This window comes from Triticum aestivum, chromosome 2B, assembly GCF_018294505.1.
Source record: "Triticum aestivum cultivar Chinese Spring chromosome 2B, IWGSC CS RefSeq v2.1, whole genome shotgun sequence".
NCBI lineage: Eukaryota > Viridiplantae > Streptophyta > Magnoliopsida > Poales > Poaceae > Triticum > Triticum aestivum.
The window spans coordinates 683,433,369-683,445,998 of record NC_057798.1 but is presented as its reverse complement, the minus strand read 5'-3'; the positions used below and the strand labels follow the sequence as shown (position 1 = coordinate 683,445,998).

At 54.7% G+C, this 12,630-nt stretch overlaps 2 protein-coding genes across 2 annotated transcripts; both read left to right on the top strand.

The window, feature by feature from the left end:
- Window positions 1-3,383: 3,383 nt before the first annotated feature.
- Window positions 3,384-7,756, top strand: LOC123046695 (uncharacterized). The gene is made up of 7 exons (XM_044470108.1): window positions 3,384-5,075; window positions 5,170-5,264; window positions 5,353-5,997; window positions 6,083-6,236; window positions 6,386-6,631; window positions 6,726-7,056; window positions 7,247-7,756. The coding sequence occupies exons 1-7, from the start codon at window positions 3,780-3,782 to the stop codon at window positions 7,354-7,356; spliced, it is 2,877 nt and encodes a 958-aa protein (XP_044326043.1). The 5' UTR covers window positions 3,384-3,779; the 3' UTR covers window positions 7,357-7,756.
- Window positions 7,757-11,219: 3,463 nt separating this feature from the next.
- LOC123046699 (uncharacterized) lies at window positions 11,220-12,419 on the top strand. The gene is made up of 3 exons (XM_044470114.1): window positions 11,220-11,373; window positions 11,458-11,788; window positions 11,935-12,419. Exons 1-3 carry the CDS (start codon window positions 11,248-11,250, stop codon window positions 12,123-12,125), a joined length of 648 nt encoding a protein of 215 aa, XP_044326049.1. The 5' UTR covers window positions 11,220-11,247; the 3' UTR covers window positions 12,126-12,419.
- The last annotated feature ends 211 nt before the right edge of the window (window positions 12,420-12,630 follow it).

The window sequence follows — 12,630 nt, the reverse complement described above, 5'->3', positions numbered from 1 at the left end:
GGGCCTCAGTATATAATATATTCAAACCACTGCCACCGTCCATCAAAACCTTGGTCAGTCGAGTGCCCCCAACGACTGGGTCGACCACCAACGCTTGCCGCCCAGGGGTAACAACGTGTGATGTGTGGTCGGACTGGTCGAATGTAATAGGGCTTTTTGACCACTTCAAATATTTCATCATTGCTGGAGCAACCATGTTTACTTCTTTGTTAATAACCTTCAGTCGACTTTTGCTCTCGAGGTCAAGAAAAATCACCAAAGTGGCATTAATATTGGGGTAACCACCATCTTCCTCTTTGTCCTCCTCCTTATCAGACTCTTTGTCCTTTTCACTGGGCTGGCTCTCTCGGAAACTCTGAATCAGGAGTCGACACTGTCGAGTGGTATGCTTGGGAAGAATCAAATTTCCCTCTTCATCCTTTTTTGTGTGTATATGACACGGTAAATCAAGCACATCATTTACCGCTTGATCTTTCACTTTTTTAGGGGTCCAAGGCCCTTTAGGCTTCCCCTTGAACTTCCCTTGATTCAAAACTGCTGCCTCGGCAGGACCTGCAGCCTCAACTTTTTGTTTCTGCTTCTGACTGGAGTTTCCTCCTCCGGTGTCCTAGGCGACTGATTTGTTCTTGCCGCTTTGGAGTCGGTCCTCCTCTTCGCCGTTAGCGTATCGAGTGGCAATCTCCATCATCTGAGTCAGAGACATGTCTCCGGTCTGACCGAACTTCAGACTAAGCTCTCTGTAATGGACGCCTTCTTTAAAGGCACAAACCGCTTGGTGCTCTAACACATTCTCCACTGTGTGATGAAGGGTAGTCCATCTCTGGATATAGTCTCTCAAAGTCTCATTCTGTTTTAGAACACAATGCTGCAATTCTGCCAAACCAGCAGGCCGCTTGCAGGTGCCCTCGAATGTTTTGGTAAACACTCGGGCTAACTCTTCCCAATTGAAAATGCTCCCAGGGGCCAACTAATTCAACCAGGCTCTGCCGGAACCTTCAAGAATCAAAGGGAGGTGTTTCATGGCCACCTCATTGTTACCACCACCAATGTGCACAGCCACTCGGTAATCCTCCAACCAAGTGTCAGGCTTCGACTCTCCGGTGAACTTACTTACGCCCGTCGCCAGCCTGAAGTTGTGAGGGATCTCAGCGGCTCGGATGGTCCTTTCGAAGCACTCGGGGCCGAAAACGTGCACTCTGCTTCCACTGGGTCGATCTCTATCCATCCCTTCTCTATATGCTTTGTTCCTGTTGACCAGACCTTGTATCAGGACTGATCTTGCGTCGAACCCAGGCTACCTTGGGTTGACTGGATCTCTGCAGTCATTACCATAAGGGTGCCCATTGTCATACCACCGGGGCGTGTATGACCCATCCCTTGGAGGGGGCGAAGGCACTCGACGATAGTTGTCACGGGCATACTCACGATCAAATTCTCCATGGGCTCTCCCCAGGTGCCGATCTCGACGGCGATCACGATCTTCACGTTGCAAAGGCGACCCAGGACTGTGTGCCGACTGAAATGTATCTGCCCCCACTGACCTGCTGTGGATCCCATTGCGCGACTGAGAAATAGCGGAGTTTTGCTCTCCCGCTGCCCGGAGCAGCTCTCGGATCTGCTCCAAGCCTCTTCCAGCTTCTGAACGGGACGGGTGAATAGACTCTACTATTCGTGCATCAGCTGTAAGATTCTGGATCGGAGTGCGGTATACCTGTGGTTCAGGCAGAAACAATTGTCGTTGACTGGATTCGGGGATTAGTCGACGGGCGCGTTCGTCAAGGGAATGTTGGAGGTTCTCCAGACATGCGCGCTCAGCCAGCATGGCCAGGCGCGCATCCTGCAAGTCCCGAGCCTCGGCAGTCTCTCCCATGATGTGGGGCTGGAGTGCCTCCACGTTGTGGCGGTGCAACTCTTATCTCTGTTGCGAATTGAGAGGTTGGGGCTCGTACTCATCATGGTCGTATGACGGGCCGTCACCGTCGCCATTGCCGCCGTTGCGGCGAAACCCGGGTGGGCTGTGACGGGAGTCGACCATGAGAACTTCTGCCGCGGGGTCACTGCTCCCGCGCTCGAAAAGAGTATCCGCAGAGCCAGTCGACTAGACCGCAGAGAAATTAGTCGGGCTCGATCGCCGCGACTTGAGGGGTGGCCGTCTGACGGGCCACCGCATGCTTTACCCACCGCAGGAGCCGCGACCGACCGGATCACTTGCGGCAGCGTCCGGCGGAGTGAGCGGATGATGCGAGGGCGGACCGTTACGGAGTCGACAACTGTCGTAGAAGAACGCTGGAGGCACTCGCGCGGAAGTGCGACGCCCCGCGGATCGAAAGAGCCTCGACATCGAGGGGGGCTTCTTGGAGCCAGGCGGAGTCGTCGGCGACGAAAGTGAGCGCGCCGAGTCAGAACTCGCGGCCCACGACCAAACTACCGCCGGAAACCATGTTGATGAAGATCGGAAAAAATGCAACCTCGCCGGAAGTTGCCAAGACGCTTTGCCCCACGGTGGGCGCCAATTGTCGTGGTACTAAGTCTGACAGTAAGAGTAGGGGGTACGTATGAGGAGGCAAGGCAAACTACGGCGAGGTTGCACACACGAGTTTACGAGTTCAGACCCCTCTCGGAGGAGGTAAAAGGCCTACGTCTCGGTGCCCTGAGGCGGTCGACTAGAATATGGGTGTGTGTTACAGGGGGTGCGACCCCTTGTGCCAGAGGAGGGGGGTGGCTTATATAGAGTGCGCCAGGACCCCAGTCGTCCCCCGTTACAAGGTTCAATGTACATTAAGACAAGGCGTTACTAGTAACGCCGGCTATAAAGAGCTATTAATGATCTTTAAGACTACGGAGTGAACGTCTGATCGTTGCCGTCATGAGTGACTCTAGGTCTTCTATACTCCGAGTGGTTTCTGATATGGTCAAATGACTTCATCTTGCTCGAATGGAATTGAAGTATCCGAGTGAGGTGATTGGTCGAGTGGATTGCATTTCATGGTTACTTCAGTCGGTATCTCTTGTTATACTTTGAATGTCCTTGATTATAGGGTAGTGATCTTGGGTAGGGCGTATAAGTCAGGCTTATGACCCTGCCCTAGGTCCATGGCATCGTCACCCATATTACTAGTCTATGTTACTACCCATTGTGGCTAGTCTTATTTTGGGAGGGGGTACTATTTATACTTATAACTACGACCAAAACCACTATCCAATATGCGTATTGAGGAATTAAGTTTGCAAGAGACATAGAACGCAATAAGCAAGATGCAATTGCAATATTCAGTAATTAAAAGGTCGGGGGAAGCTCATCGGTTGCTTAGTGCCAGTCACGAGAATGACACTCATGTGATAGCAGGCAGATAAAACTAACAAACCACTTGCAATTAAAGAAGGTTGGCCCAGTCTTGGCTTCATCTGATCGTCCAAACCAGCAAACTCAGCCAAGAATCAATCAGACCTCGTCTTGGTTGCAACCGTTGATAGGGTCAAGGTGCATACAAAAACGCCTAGCTAATAAGGGTAGGCCCTGAGAAGAATGCAAAACCCGGCCGGCCTGAGAGCCGGAGCGAGGCGCTGCCCGCCAAAACCCACCATTTGGACGCACGCCGTGCCGCGCGACCTATTCCCGTTGTTGTCACCTCGGCGAATTCGTCCACGTATCAACGGCGAGCAATCGCCATGGCCCATGCCAACAACTGACCAACAACCACCGGTGCAGCTGCACTGCTAACAGAGACCGGGCCCTTCTTCCGCAATCGCCGTTCACTGCCTGCGCCGCTGGGGCATCCATGGCGCCGCCGTCGTCCTTGCTCCGCGACCTGCTCAGCGTTGATGGTTTCAAGAAAAACCGCAAGCAACCGGACAACCCCTCGGTCGCGCCGCGTACCACGAGCATGCCCCTCCAGCACCGGCGCCCCACCAAGCCCGCGCGGTCCCAGTCCGACGTCCAGCAGGCCCGCGGCCGCCTCAACCTCGACACCAACGGGGACGGCGCCGGCGAGGAGCCGACCCCGCGACGGAAGTCGTCGGCGTCGCTGAGGACCGCGACGAGCTACAAAATCAAGGACGGCGGCAGCGGCCCCGGCGCGATACCAGCCCTCGACGAGTCCGCGCTCAGCGCGCTCATCTCCCTGGCCGCGGGGACGGTGAAACAGTTCGCCAAGGACGAGTCCTTCCGCGCGTTTCTGCGGAGCGGCTGCACGTCGTGCGTCGGCGAGTCCGACCACCGCGCCGTCCTGGACCTCCGCGTGACCGTGCAGACCGTCGAGAGGGCCGCCGCGGTGGGGGAGGCCCTGCTCGACCCGCGCGAGCTGAAGCGCGCCTCCCTCAGACTGCACTCCCTGGCGTCCCTCGACGCGGACGAGGCGCTCGCGGTGACCGCGTCGGGGGTGCCCCACGAGCGCCTCGCCGCGTGCGCGCACCTCTACATGTCCGTCGTCTCCAAGCTGCAGAAGAAGGACCACTCCTCCGCCGTGCACGCCCTGGAGGCCTTCTGCCTCGCGCCGCGCGAGGCACGGACGGTCCTTCTCCCCGCGCTGTGGGACAGGCTCTTCCGCCCGGGCCTCTCGCACCTCAAGGCATGGCGCGACCGGGAGTCGGCGGCGGCGAGATCGAAGCCGGACGCGAGGGTGAAGGACGTCGTGGAGAAGCTGTTCGTCGACGCGCTGGACGAGGGCACGCGCGCGCTCGCGTGCTACTACAGGGACTGGCTGCTGGGGCGCACCGAGGCGATGGCCCTCCCGTCCGTTCCCGCGCCTCCGAGCACGGCTCCTCCCGCCACCGCGCCGAGCACTGCCCCGGCCAGCGCGACGAGGTTCTCGACGTCGACGACGTACGACATCGGCTCGGACGTCGCGTACAGCTCCGGCACCCCGAGTCCTGCCATCTTTGTGATCGAGGAGACGCCGCGGCAACCTGAGCGGATGGGGGAGGAGGAAGGCAAGGCCGCAGACGCCGACAGCTCGGGGAGCGTGTTCCACGAATGTGACGACGGCGAGGTGAGGAGCTGCAGTCCCACGCCACGGGCAGAATCAAGCGAGCCCATGCCTCCTAATATGCTGGCCAACGAGGCATTTGAACCACGGGTAAGAGGCGATTTTATCTGGAAGGAAGCTCAAGTTCGTGCTCATGCATACTGAAAGAATTCACACTCCTCACACTCGAGTCAAAGAATTTCAGATCGAAGATGAACGGGGCAAAGGAGCAGAGGAGTCAACGAGCTACTTGCCGGCTCGTGACATGTCAGCCATTGACCTCCTCACACTCGAGTTCTGGTACTCCCAATCCTTCTCACTCCAATTTCCCACCCCTTATCGGTACAACACATACTGATCCATGTTTGATTGGGTGTGAATTTTCCAGTGAAGGGCCGCTCCAGATCAGTGGCAGTGGCACGGACGGCAGCCAAGTCCAAGCCACCATTTTCTCCACCACCCCGAGCGACTTCCTCTGCCCACTGACCCGGCAGATCTTCAACCGCCCGGTGACGATCGAGACAGGCCAGACGTTCGAGCGGCACGCCATAGTGCACTGGTTCGAGAGAGGCCTGCGGACGTGCCCCGTCACCGGGCAGGAGCTGGAGGCCCTGTCGGTCCCGGACACGAACCGCGTGCTCACGCGCCTGATCGACGCCTGGAAGGCGGAGCACTGCCGGAGCCTGCGGGTCGGCGACGGCGGGGCGCCGGAGGAGAAGCTGAACGTGGCCGTCGTCGACAGGGTGCTCGACGCGGGGCTCAGCGTGTCGGAGCAGACGGAGAGGGCGAGGCACCTCATGGCGATCGGCGGCGTCGACTTCCACCTCCACAGGCTTCGGGACGGGCGGGAGGAGGAGCAGAGGGCGCGCGCCGCCGAGCACCTGCTGCTGTGTGTCCGGGCGGAGGGCAGCGTCCGGAGCTACGTGGCTGTCAGAGTTCATGGAGAAAGCGTCGTTCGGCTTCTGCAGAGCGAGGTGGTCTCGGCCAGGGGCGCCGCGGTGCGTCTGCTCGTTGAGCTGCTCCGGCTGAGAAGGTACTATAATTCACTGTGACTGACTTGAAAATACGTACAAGGTGATTCCAACATTCTGGCTGACGAAACGTGGTGATTTTCGCAGAAGGGAAATGGTGGAGTTGTTCATACGCGGATTGTGCACGGTGTCGCTCACCGAGACGATGGACGTGCTACTCCAGCATCTTCGAAGCTCGCCGGTCGAAGAGCGAGCTCTGGTCGCTGTTCTGCTGTTATACTTCGATCGCACACTGTCACTGGTATGCCCTACACATTTTGTTGCTGTACACTTTTTCTTGTCATTGTTCGTGGATCAACGAGAAAGTCTGAATATCTGTAAAAGCATGTTTTCATTCTGCTCAAGTAGTCAAGAAGTATTATGAAACTCAGTCTGTAAATTATGTGGCAGGACGAGCCTGACAGAATAAACAGCAGCGTATACAGAGAAGAGGCTGCCAAGACCCTAACAGAGTCTCTGAGACGCTGCCTGATCGACGAGAACGTCGTGCCCAACACCCGGAAAGCTCTGCTGATGCTGGGAGGGCATTTCTCCTTCTCAGGCGACCTCCTCGCCGAGGACCGGATGCTGGAGCAGGCCGGCTTCGCCGGCGACTCGCCTGCCGCCACGCCCGTCACCTCCGATGCTACAGTGCAGGTACCGCGACGTGACGACGCATGGTTCAACGGTTTCTGAAGTCTGAACTCACTCGACTCAACGTACTGGTGTTCTCATCTCTTGCCGTGAACAGGAGACGGAAGCTGCCGAGAACGAGGCGTGGCTGGAGCACGTGACGGCGGTGCTCCTCGGCAGCGGGAGGCGGCCGTTCCTCGCGGCGCTGTCCGGGTGCCTGGCCTCTCCCGACGCCGGCCTGGTGGCGGCGTGCCTGACAACAGCGGGTTGGCTGAGCCGGTCCCTGGCGTCGACGCCGCTCAAGGACACGCACACGGACATGCAGCTCGCCGCGTTCTCGGCCCTCGTCCCGCGGCTGAAGCGGTGCCTGGCCGGCGGCGCCGCCCACCTGCAGCCCCGGCACAGGGTGCTCGCCGCCGTCACGCTGCAAAACTTCAGCAAAATCCCAGGTAACTACTAGTACTATAATTATCACTTATGAGCGCCTCATATCAACCACGAAAAACAGACGACGCTATCAAATCATTAAGCACGAAAACCGCACGAAGCTATCAAATAATTAAGCATTTAAGCTCCCGTTCACGTCGCCGACGACACGACGTTGGAGGTGAACTCCTCCATTGACTGAACTGCGTGCAGACTGCAGGGTGCTGCTGATGCTTCTGGCGGACGGGCTGCGTGGTCACCTGGCCGACCTCGCCGAGCTGACCCGGACGGGCGGCCAACTGTACGCCGAGCTCCACGAGTGACGACGACGACCTCGGGCCAGCACGCGAGTCGCCGGGCCGCCGGCGTCTCGTGCTCTCCGCGCGGAAGATTCAGCGGAGAAAAGTATGCGCGGGAGGGAGGCGCTGATATTCTTTCACCAGGGCGCACACGGATATGCCTGCTGGAAATTGTTCTCAACTGTTTCAGTAGCAGCTTCGTCGTCGACAGTGACAAGGGCTTAAAGGATAAGATCCAACTGTACAGTGTGATATCTTGTCTCTCCGTGGTTCTACAAAATACGTACGATGAGGCGCCGGCCGGCTGTAAATACGCAAGTTGATGCTTTAGACAGAGACACATTTGTGCAAGTTGCTTGTGCTTTTTCTAGGCCATGTACTACTTGTATATGAAATGAAATATCATCGGTCTTTGAATTGATTATTTCCACTTGGAAAATTTGGGGCGGTGGATTAGGGTTGACCTATTTTGGAGCTATGACGACGTGGCAACATTCGGTCGATAAAAATGAATTTTGCCAAGGGTGGGAGTGGGTAATTTTATGATATACATTTGTTGAAATTTGCTCGGATGAACACGTCTTGCTTAGTGTTGTTAATGCGGGGACGTAGCCAACGGCGGAGCTATGTAGGCTCCTGGGGGGCTGTGCCATGCCACGGTAAGGCTACTACTTCTAATGGCCGTAACTAAATTACCATAGCCTGCCTAATCTAGTACCGTTAAGCATAGCCCCTGTTGTAAGCTAATGGGGGTGGCCTGGCCCCCGCTCGCCCCCCACTGTCTCTGCCACTGCGAGCGGCCGGTGATGTGCTATCATCATTTGAAGGGTTCGGCGCACCATCATTGTCCGTCACGGCGACAGTGAGATCGAGTATCATCCCGCGGATCATGTCAACTCCTTTGTGCGTACCACCCCCAATTATACCGACCCCTTCCTTCCGGCATTGGAATATCTTGCTCATTAAGCTTGTCTGGCGAGGCTGGGACCTTCGTATGCAAACAAGGTACCGGGGGGTTCTGCCAAGCATCTTTCGAGGAGGATACCGAAAGCAATAGCGGACGGAGAAAATATGGAAAAGTGGGCGCCGGACCTATATATATAGGCTCATGCAGGAAAAAAGGCAAAGGTGTTGTCTATGCTTATTGTTGCTAATACCGGGACGTAGCCAACGGCGGAGCTATGTAGGCTCCTGGGGGCCTGTGCCCCCCTCCCCCCCAACTTGTGAAAAAAATATATGCGAGGGCTTAGAGCAAGTACAATAAGGTGATGGTGATGTAGACGGGCTGTCAGATATTAAATATTATATTCTTGCTTACTTGGAAGAGAGAGAAGAGGAGAGAAAAGATAAGCGGGCTACTAGTTAACAGCCGGCTGCAGCATGTGCTCCTAGGTACTTTGTGAGAGAGTGGGATGGGCCATGTATCAACAAAGTAGTACATATTTATATCTAACTATTGTACTTGTTGGTTATAAGCTTGACTATATGTGATATGGCAACATCATCTAGCCAGCAGCTGGCTATATTATTAACCATGCTCTTACATGAGAACATTTTTAGCTTCCCCAAAAACACGTGTATTCTACATTTCGCCCCACCCCCAATTGGTTCTGTCTAGCAGCCACTTGCTGATGCAGGCGGCATGGAAGGCATGGCCGCACTGGGGCAGTACACATGGCCTCGCCATCCGCGAACTCGGCGAGGCAGATGGCGCACTCGGGGGCCGCGGCGGCCTTCTCTTCGTTGCCCTTGCCGCTGGCGGCGGAGACGTAGGGCATGGTGGGGATGGTGCAAAGCACCGACTTCTTGACACTCATGTTGACGGCGGCACGCGCCCTGGATTCCGGGCCGCCGCACGCGCACCAGCAGGCGACGAGGCTGATGCCGAGGACGGTGATGAGCGCGCAGAGGAACGAGGCGAGGATGATGACGATGTCCCTATCGTCGGCAATGATCTGGGCGCCCGGTGTGGACACACAGTCCGCCACCGCCTGCAAGTACCTCTTGGCCACCATGGGTGTCTGCTGCAGCTGCGTCGTCCTGTCTCTATCTGTCCTGTATCTATTGATCGACTCCAAGTCCGTTATAACAAGAGAAATAAATTAAGCAAGTGAGCCTAACTCACTTGGTTCAAAAGGGCGTGAAATTTTTGTTGTGAGGGCCAAGAGCGAAAGAAATAGTCGAAACATGCCTAATTTACCCCTAATCAACCACATGTCAAAACTAAACTCGCCTAAATCATGGCAATGTGGGATTCCTTATTTCAGTAACCGACGCTACACATTGATGCATGCATGACATGTGTTAATGTTGATGCCAGACATGCAAACGACTGCATACACACACAAGCATGCATCCTCCCTCTCTCCCGTGTGATTGAGTTCTCTGAGGAGGGATGTTTTCACATGCGGAACAACACTTTCCGATTTGGCACTATTTTCACGGAAAAGGGGGAATATCTATGTCATTTTATTAGAAAATGGATGGAGTAAATAACAATGAATGGATAACACTGAGAGGAAATTGGGTAGGGGAAGCGGGAATATATATTCAGCGTGAAGGCCTCGGGATCGGGGTGGCCACATCACCAACAACCATGGCTGCATCCTCATCCTATAGCTCAAATAATGACATGGTCAAGCTCAAACCTAGAGGTGGCGGTGGAGCTCGGAGTTGGAAGGCAACGTGGGAGCACGTGTGGTCAGATGTGAAATGGACTGTGGAAGAAAAATGAATGAGGTTGGCCCAAGGCGTGATTTTTTTCATCTACATCTTTTATTGGAGATGCTCTAAAGGCATAAAGCGTGATTTTACTGGTATAATACGCAGGCAAAGCACTTTTGTACGGTGAGGCATCCATCCTAATCGGTTTATAAATTGGCTCATAACCATAAGATAATATGTTGGTTCCTATTTAATTAAACATTAATGCAGCGTTAAGCGTTGCTTGCAGTAAATTGAGTTGTTAATTATTGACTATGCAACATGTAGTATAGTGGCAAGGGTACTGCAAGGCTAAACGTCTTCTCTTTAATGTCAAGCAGAAAAAAAAGGAGGTATACACTGACAAACAGGCCTAGAAATGACCTCCACAATCCCAAGCTACCAGGAAATCATGCGAGCTTAGTAACTAGCTAGATAACTGTAAAAGAATGTTTCCCGTGTTCTCAACTAATCAAGAAGTATGCCCAAGCAAATATTCTGAAACTCAGTCTGTAAATTTATCTTTCAGGAGGAGCCCGACAGAAAAGAACGGCAGCGTATACAGAAAGAGGCTGCCAGGACCCTAACAGAGTCTCTGAGACGAAGCAAAATTGACAAATTTGACCTATGGACAAAATCAAATCACAGAATAAATTGTCCATGAAACTATTTTACGCGGCTAACCTTTTTGTGTGACGACCGACACGAAGGCGCTACACTACATTGTGCAACGCCTCACAGATAGGCGCTACACACCTGGCCAGCGTCGCACCCGTGTGATCCGAAAATTACTAAGTCAGTGTGCAGCGCCTGAGAGTTAGGCGCCACACTATACAGTGTAGCGCCTAGTTTCTAGGAGTTGCACAAGTGGTTGCTTCATTTTGTAGTGCAACCACTAGTGCAACGCCTGAGAGCTAGGTGCCACACTATACAGTGCAGCGCCTAGCACTTAGGCTCTGCACAATGACTTAACAATTTTTAGACAGTCTGGGGTACAACGCTGGCCAGACATGTAGCGCCTGTCTATGAGGCGTTGCATAGTGTAGTGTGGCGCCTTCGTGTCGGCGTCACACAAAAAGGTCGGCCGCGTGAAATAGTTTCACGGACAGTTTATTATGTGATTTGATTTCGTCAATAGGTTAAATTTGTCAATTTTACGTGAGACGATGCCTGATCGACGAAAACGTCGTGCACAACACCCGGAAAGCTCTAATGCTGCTGGGAGGGCATTTCTCCTTCTCAGGCGACCTCCTCGCCGAGGACCGGATGCTGGAGCAGGCCGGCTTCGCCGCCGACTCACCTGCCGCCGCACCCGTCACTTCCGACGCAACAGTGCAGGTACCGCGTGCAATACCGACGCATGGTTTCTGAGTTCTGACAACACTCAACTCAACGGACTGGTGTTCTCTTTGCCGTGATCAGGAGACGGAGGCGGCCGAGAACGAGGCGTGGCTGGAGCACATGACGGCTGTGCTCCTCGGCAGCGGGAGGAGGCCGTTCCTGGCGGCGCTGACCGGGTGCCTGGGCTCTCCCGACGCCGGCCTGGTGGCCGCCTGCCTGACGACGGCGGGGTGGCTGAGCCGTTCCCTAGCATCGTCGCCGCTCCGGGACACGCACACGGACATGCAGCTCGCCGCGTTCTCGGCTCTGGTCCCGCGGCTGAAGCGGTGCCTGGCCGGCGGCGCCGCCCACCTGCAGCCCCGGCACAGGGTGCTCGCCGCCGTTACGCTGCACAACTTCAGCAAAATCCCAGGTGATTATCGATCACTTATCAGCGCCTCATATCATATCAACCACGAAAACCACACGAAACTACCAAATCATTAAGCATTCATTGAGACACGACGTTGGAGCTGAACTACTCCATTGACTGATGGACATGGACTGAACTACGTGCAGACTGCACGGTCCTGCTGATGCTGCCTGGCCGACCTCGCCGAGCTGACCCGGACGGCCGGTCAACTGTACGCCGAGCTCCACGAGTGACGACGCTGACCTCGGGCCCACACGGGAGTCGCCGGGGCCGGCCTCTCGTGCTCTCCGCGCGGAAGATTCAGCGGAGAAAAGTATGCGCGGGAGGGAGGCGCTGATATTCTTTCACCAGGGCGCACACGGATATGCCTGCTGGAAATTGTTCTCAACTGTTTCAGTAGCAGCTTCGTCGTCGACAGTGACAAGGGCTTAAAGGATAAGATCCAACTGTACAGTGTGATATCTTGTCTCTCCGTGGTTCTACAAAATACGTACGATGAGGCGCCGGCCGGCTGTAAATACGCAAGTTGATGCTTTAGACAGACACACGTTTGTGCAAGTTGCTTGTGCTTTTTCTAGGCCATGTACTACTTGTACTATATGAAATGAAATATCGTCGGTCTTTGAATTGACAATTTCCCACTCGCAAAATTTGGGCGGTGGATTAGGGCTGGCCTATAGGCTAAGATGGGTTTAGACAGATGCTTATTGTCACACTATACATGTTATTTTTTTGAGAAGGTCAAACTATACGTGTTGTGGGCGGTGAATTTTGTTATTTTGTAACACTGCGAATTAAAGGCTATCGGTGCTATGTTTTTTTTTTCAGAAAGAAGAAATTGC

Excerpts from the sequence above, each read along its gene's own strand:
- LOC123046695 (XM_044470108.1), top strand. The coding sequence starts at position 3,780 with ATGGCGCCGCCGTCGTCCTTGCTCCGCGACCTGCTCAGCGTTGATGGT. Across the intron at positions 5,076-5,169 it reads ACGAGGCATTTGAACCACGG|ATCGAAGATGAACGGGGCAA; the intron begins GTAAGAGGCGAT and ends AAAGAATTTCAG. Across the intron at positions 5,998-6,082 it reads GAGCTGCTCCGGCTGAGAAG|AAGGGAAATGGTGGAGTTGT; the intron begins GTACTATAATTC and ends TGATTTTCGCAG.
- LOC123046699 (XM_044470114.1), top strand. The coding sequence starts at position 11,248 with ATGCTGCTGGGAGGGCATTTCTCCTTCTCAGGCGACCTCCTCGCCGAG. Across the intron at positions 11,374-11,457 it reads CTTCCGACGCAACAGTGCAG|GAGACGGAGGCGGCCGAGAA; the intron begins GTACCGCGTGCA and ends TGCCGTGATCAG. Across the intron at positions 11,789-11,934 it reads CAACTTCAGCAAAATCCCAG|ACTGCACGGTCCTGCTGATG; the intron begins GTGATTATCGAT and ends AACTACGTGCAG.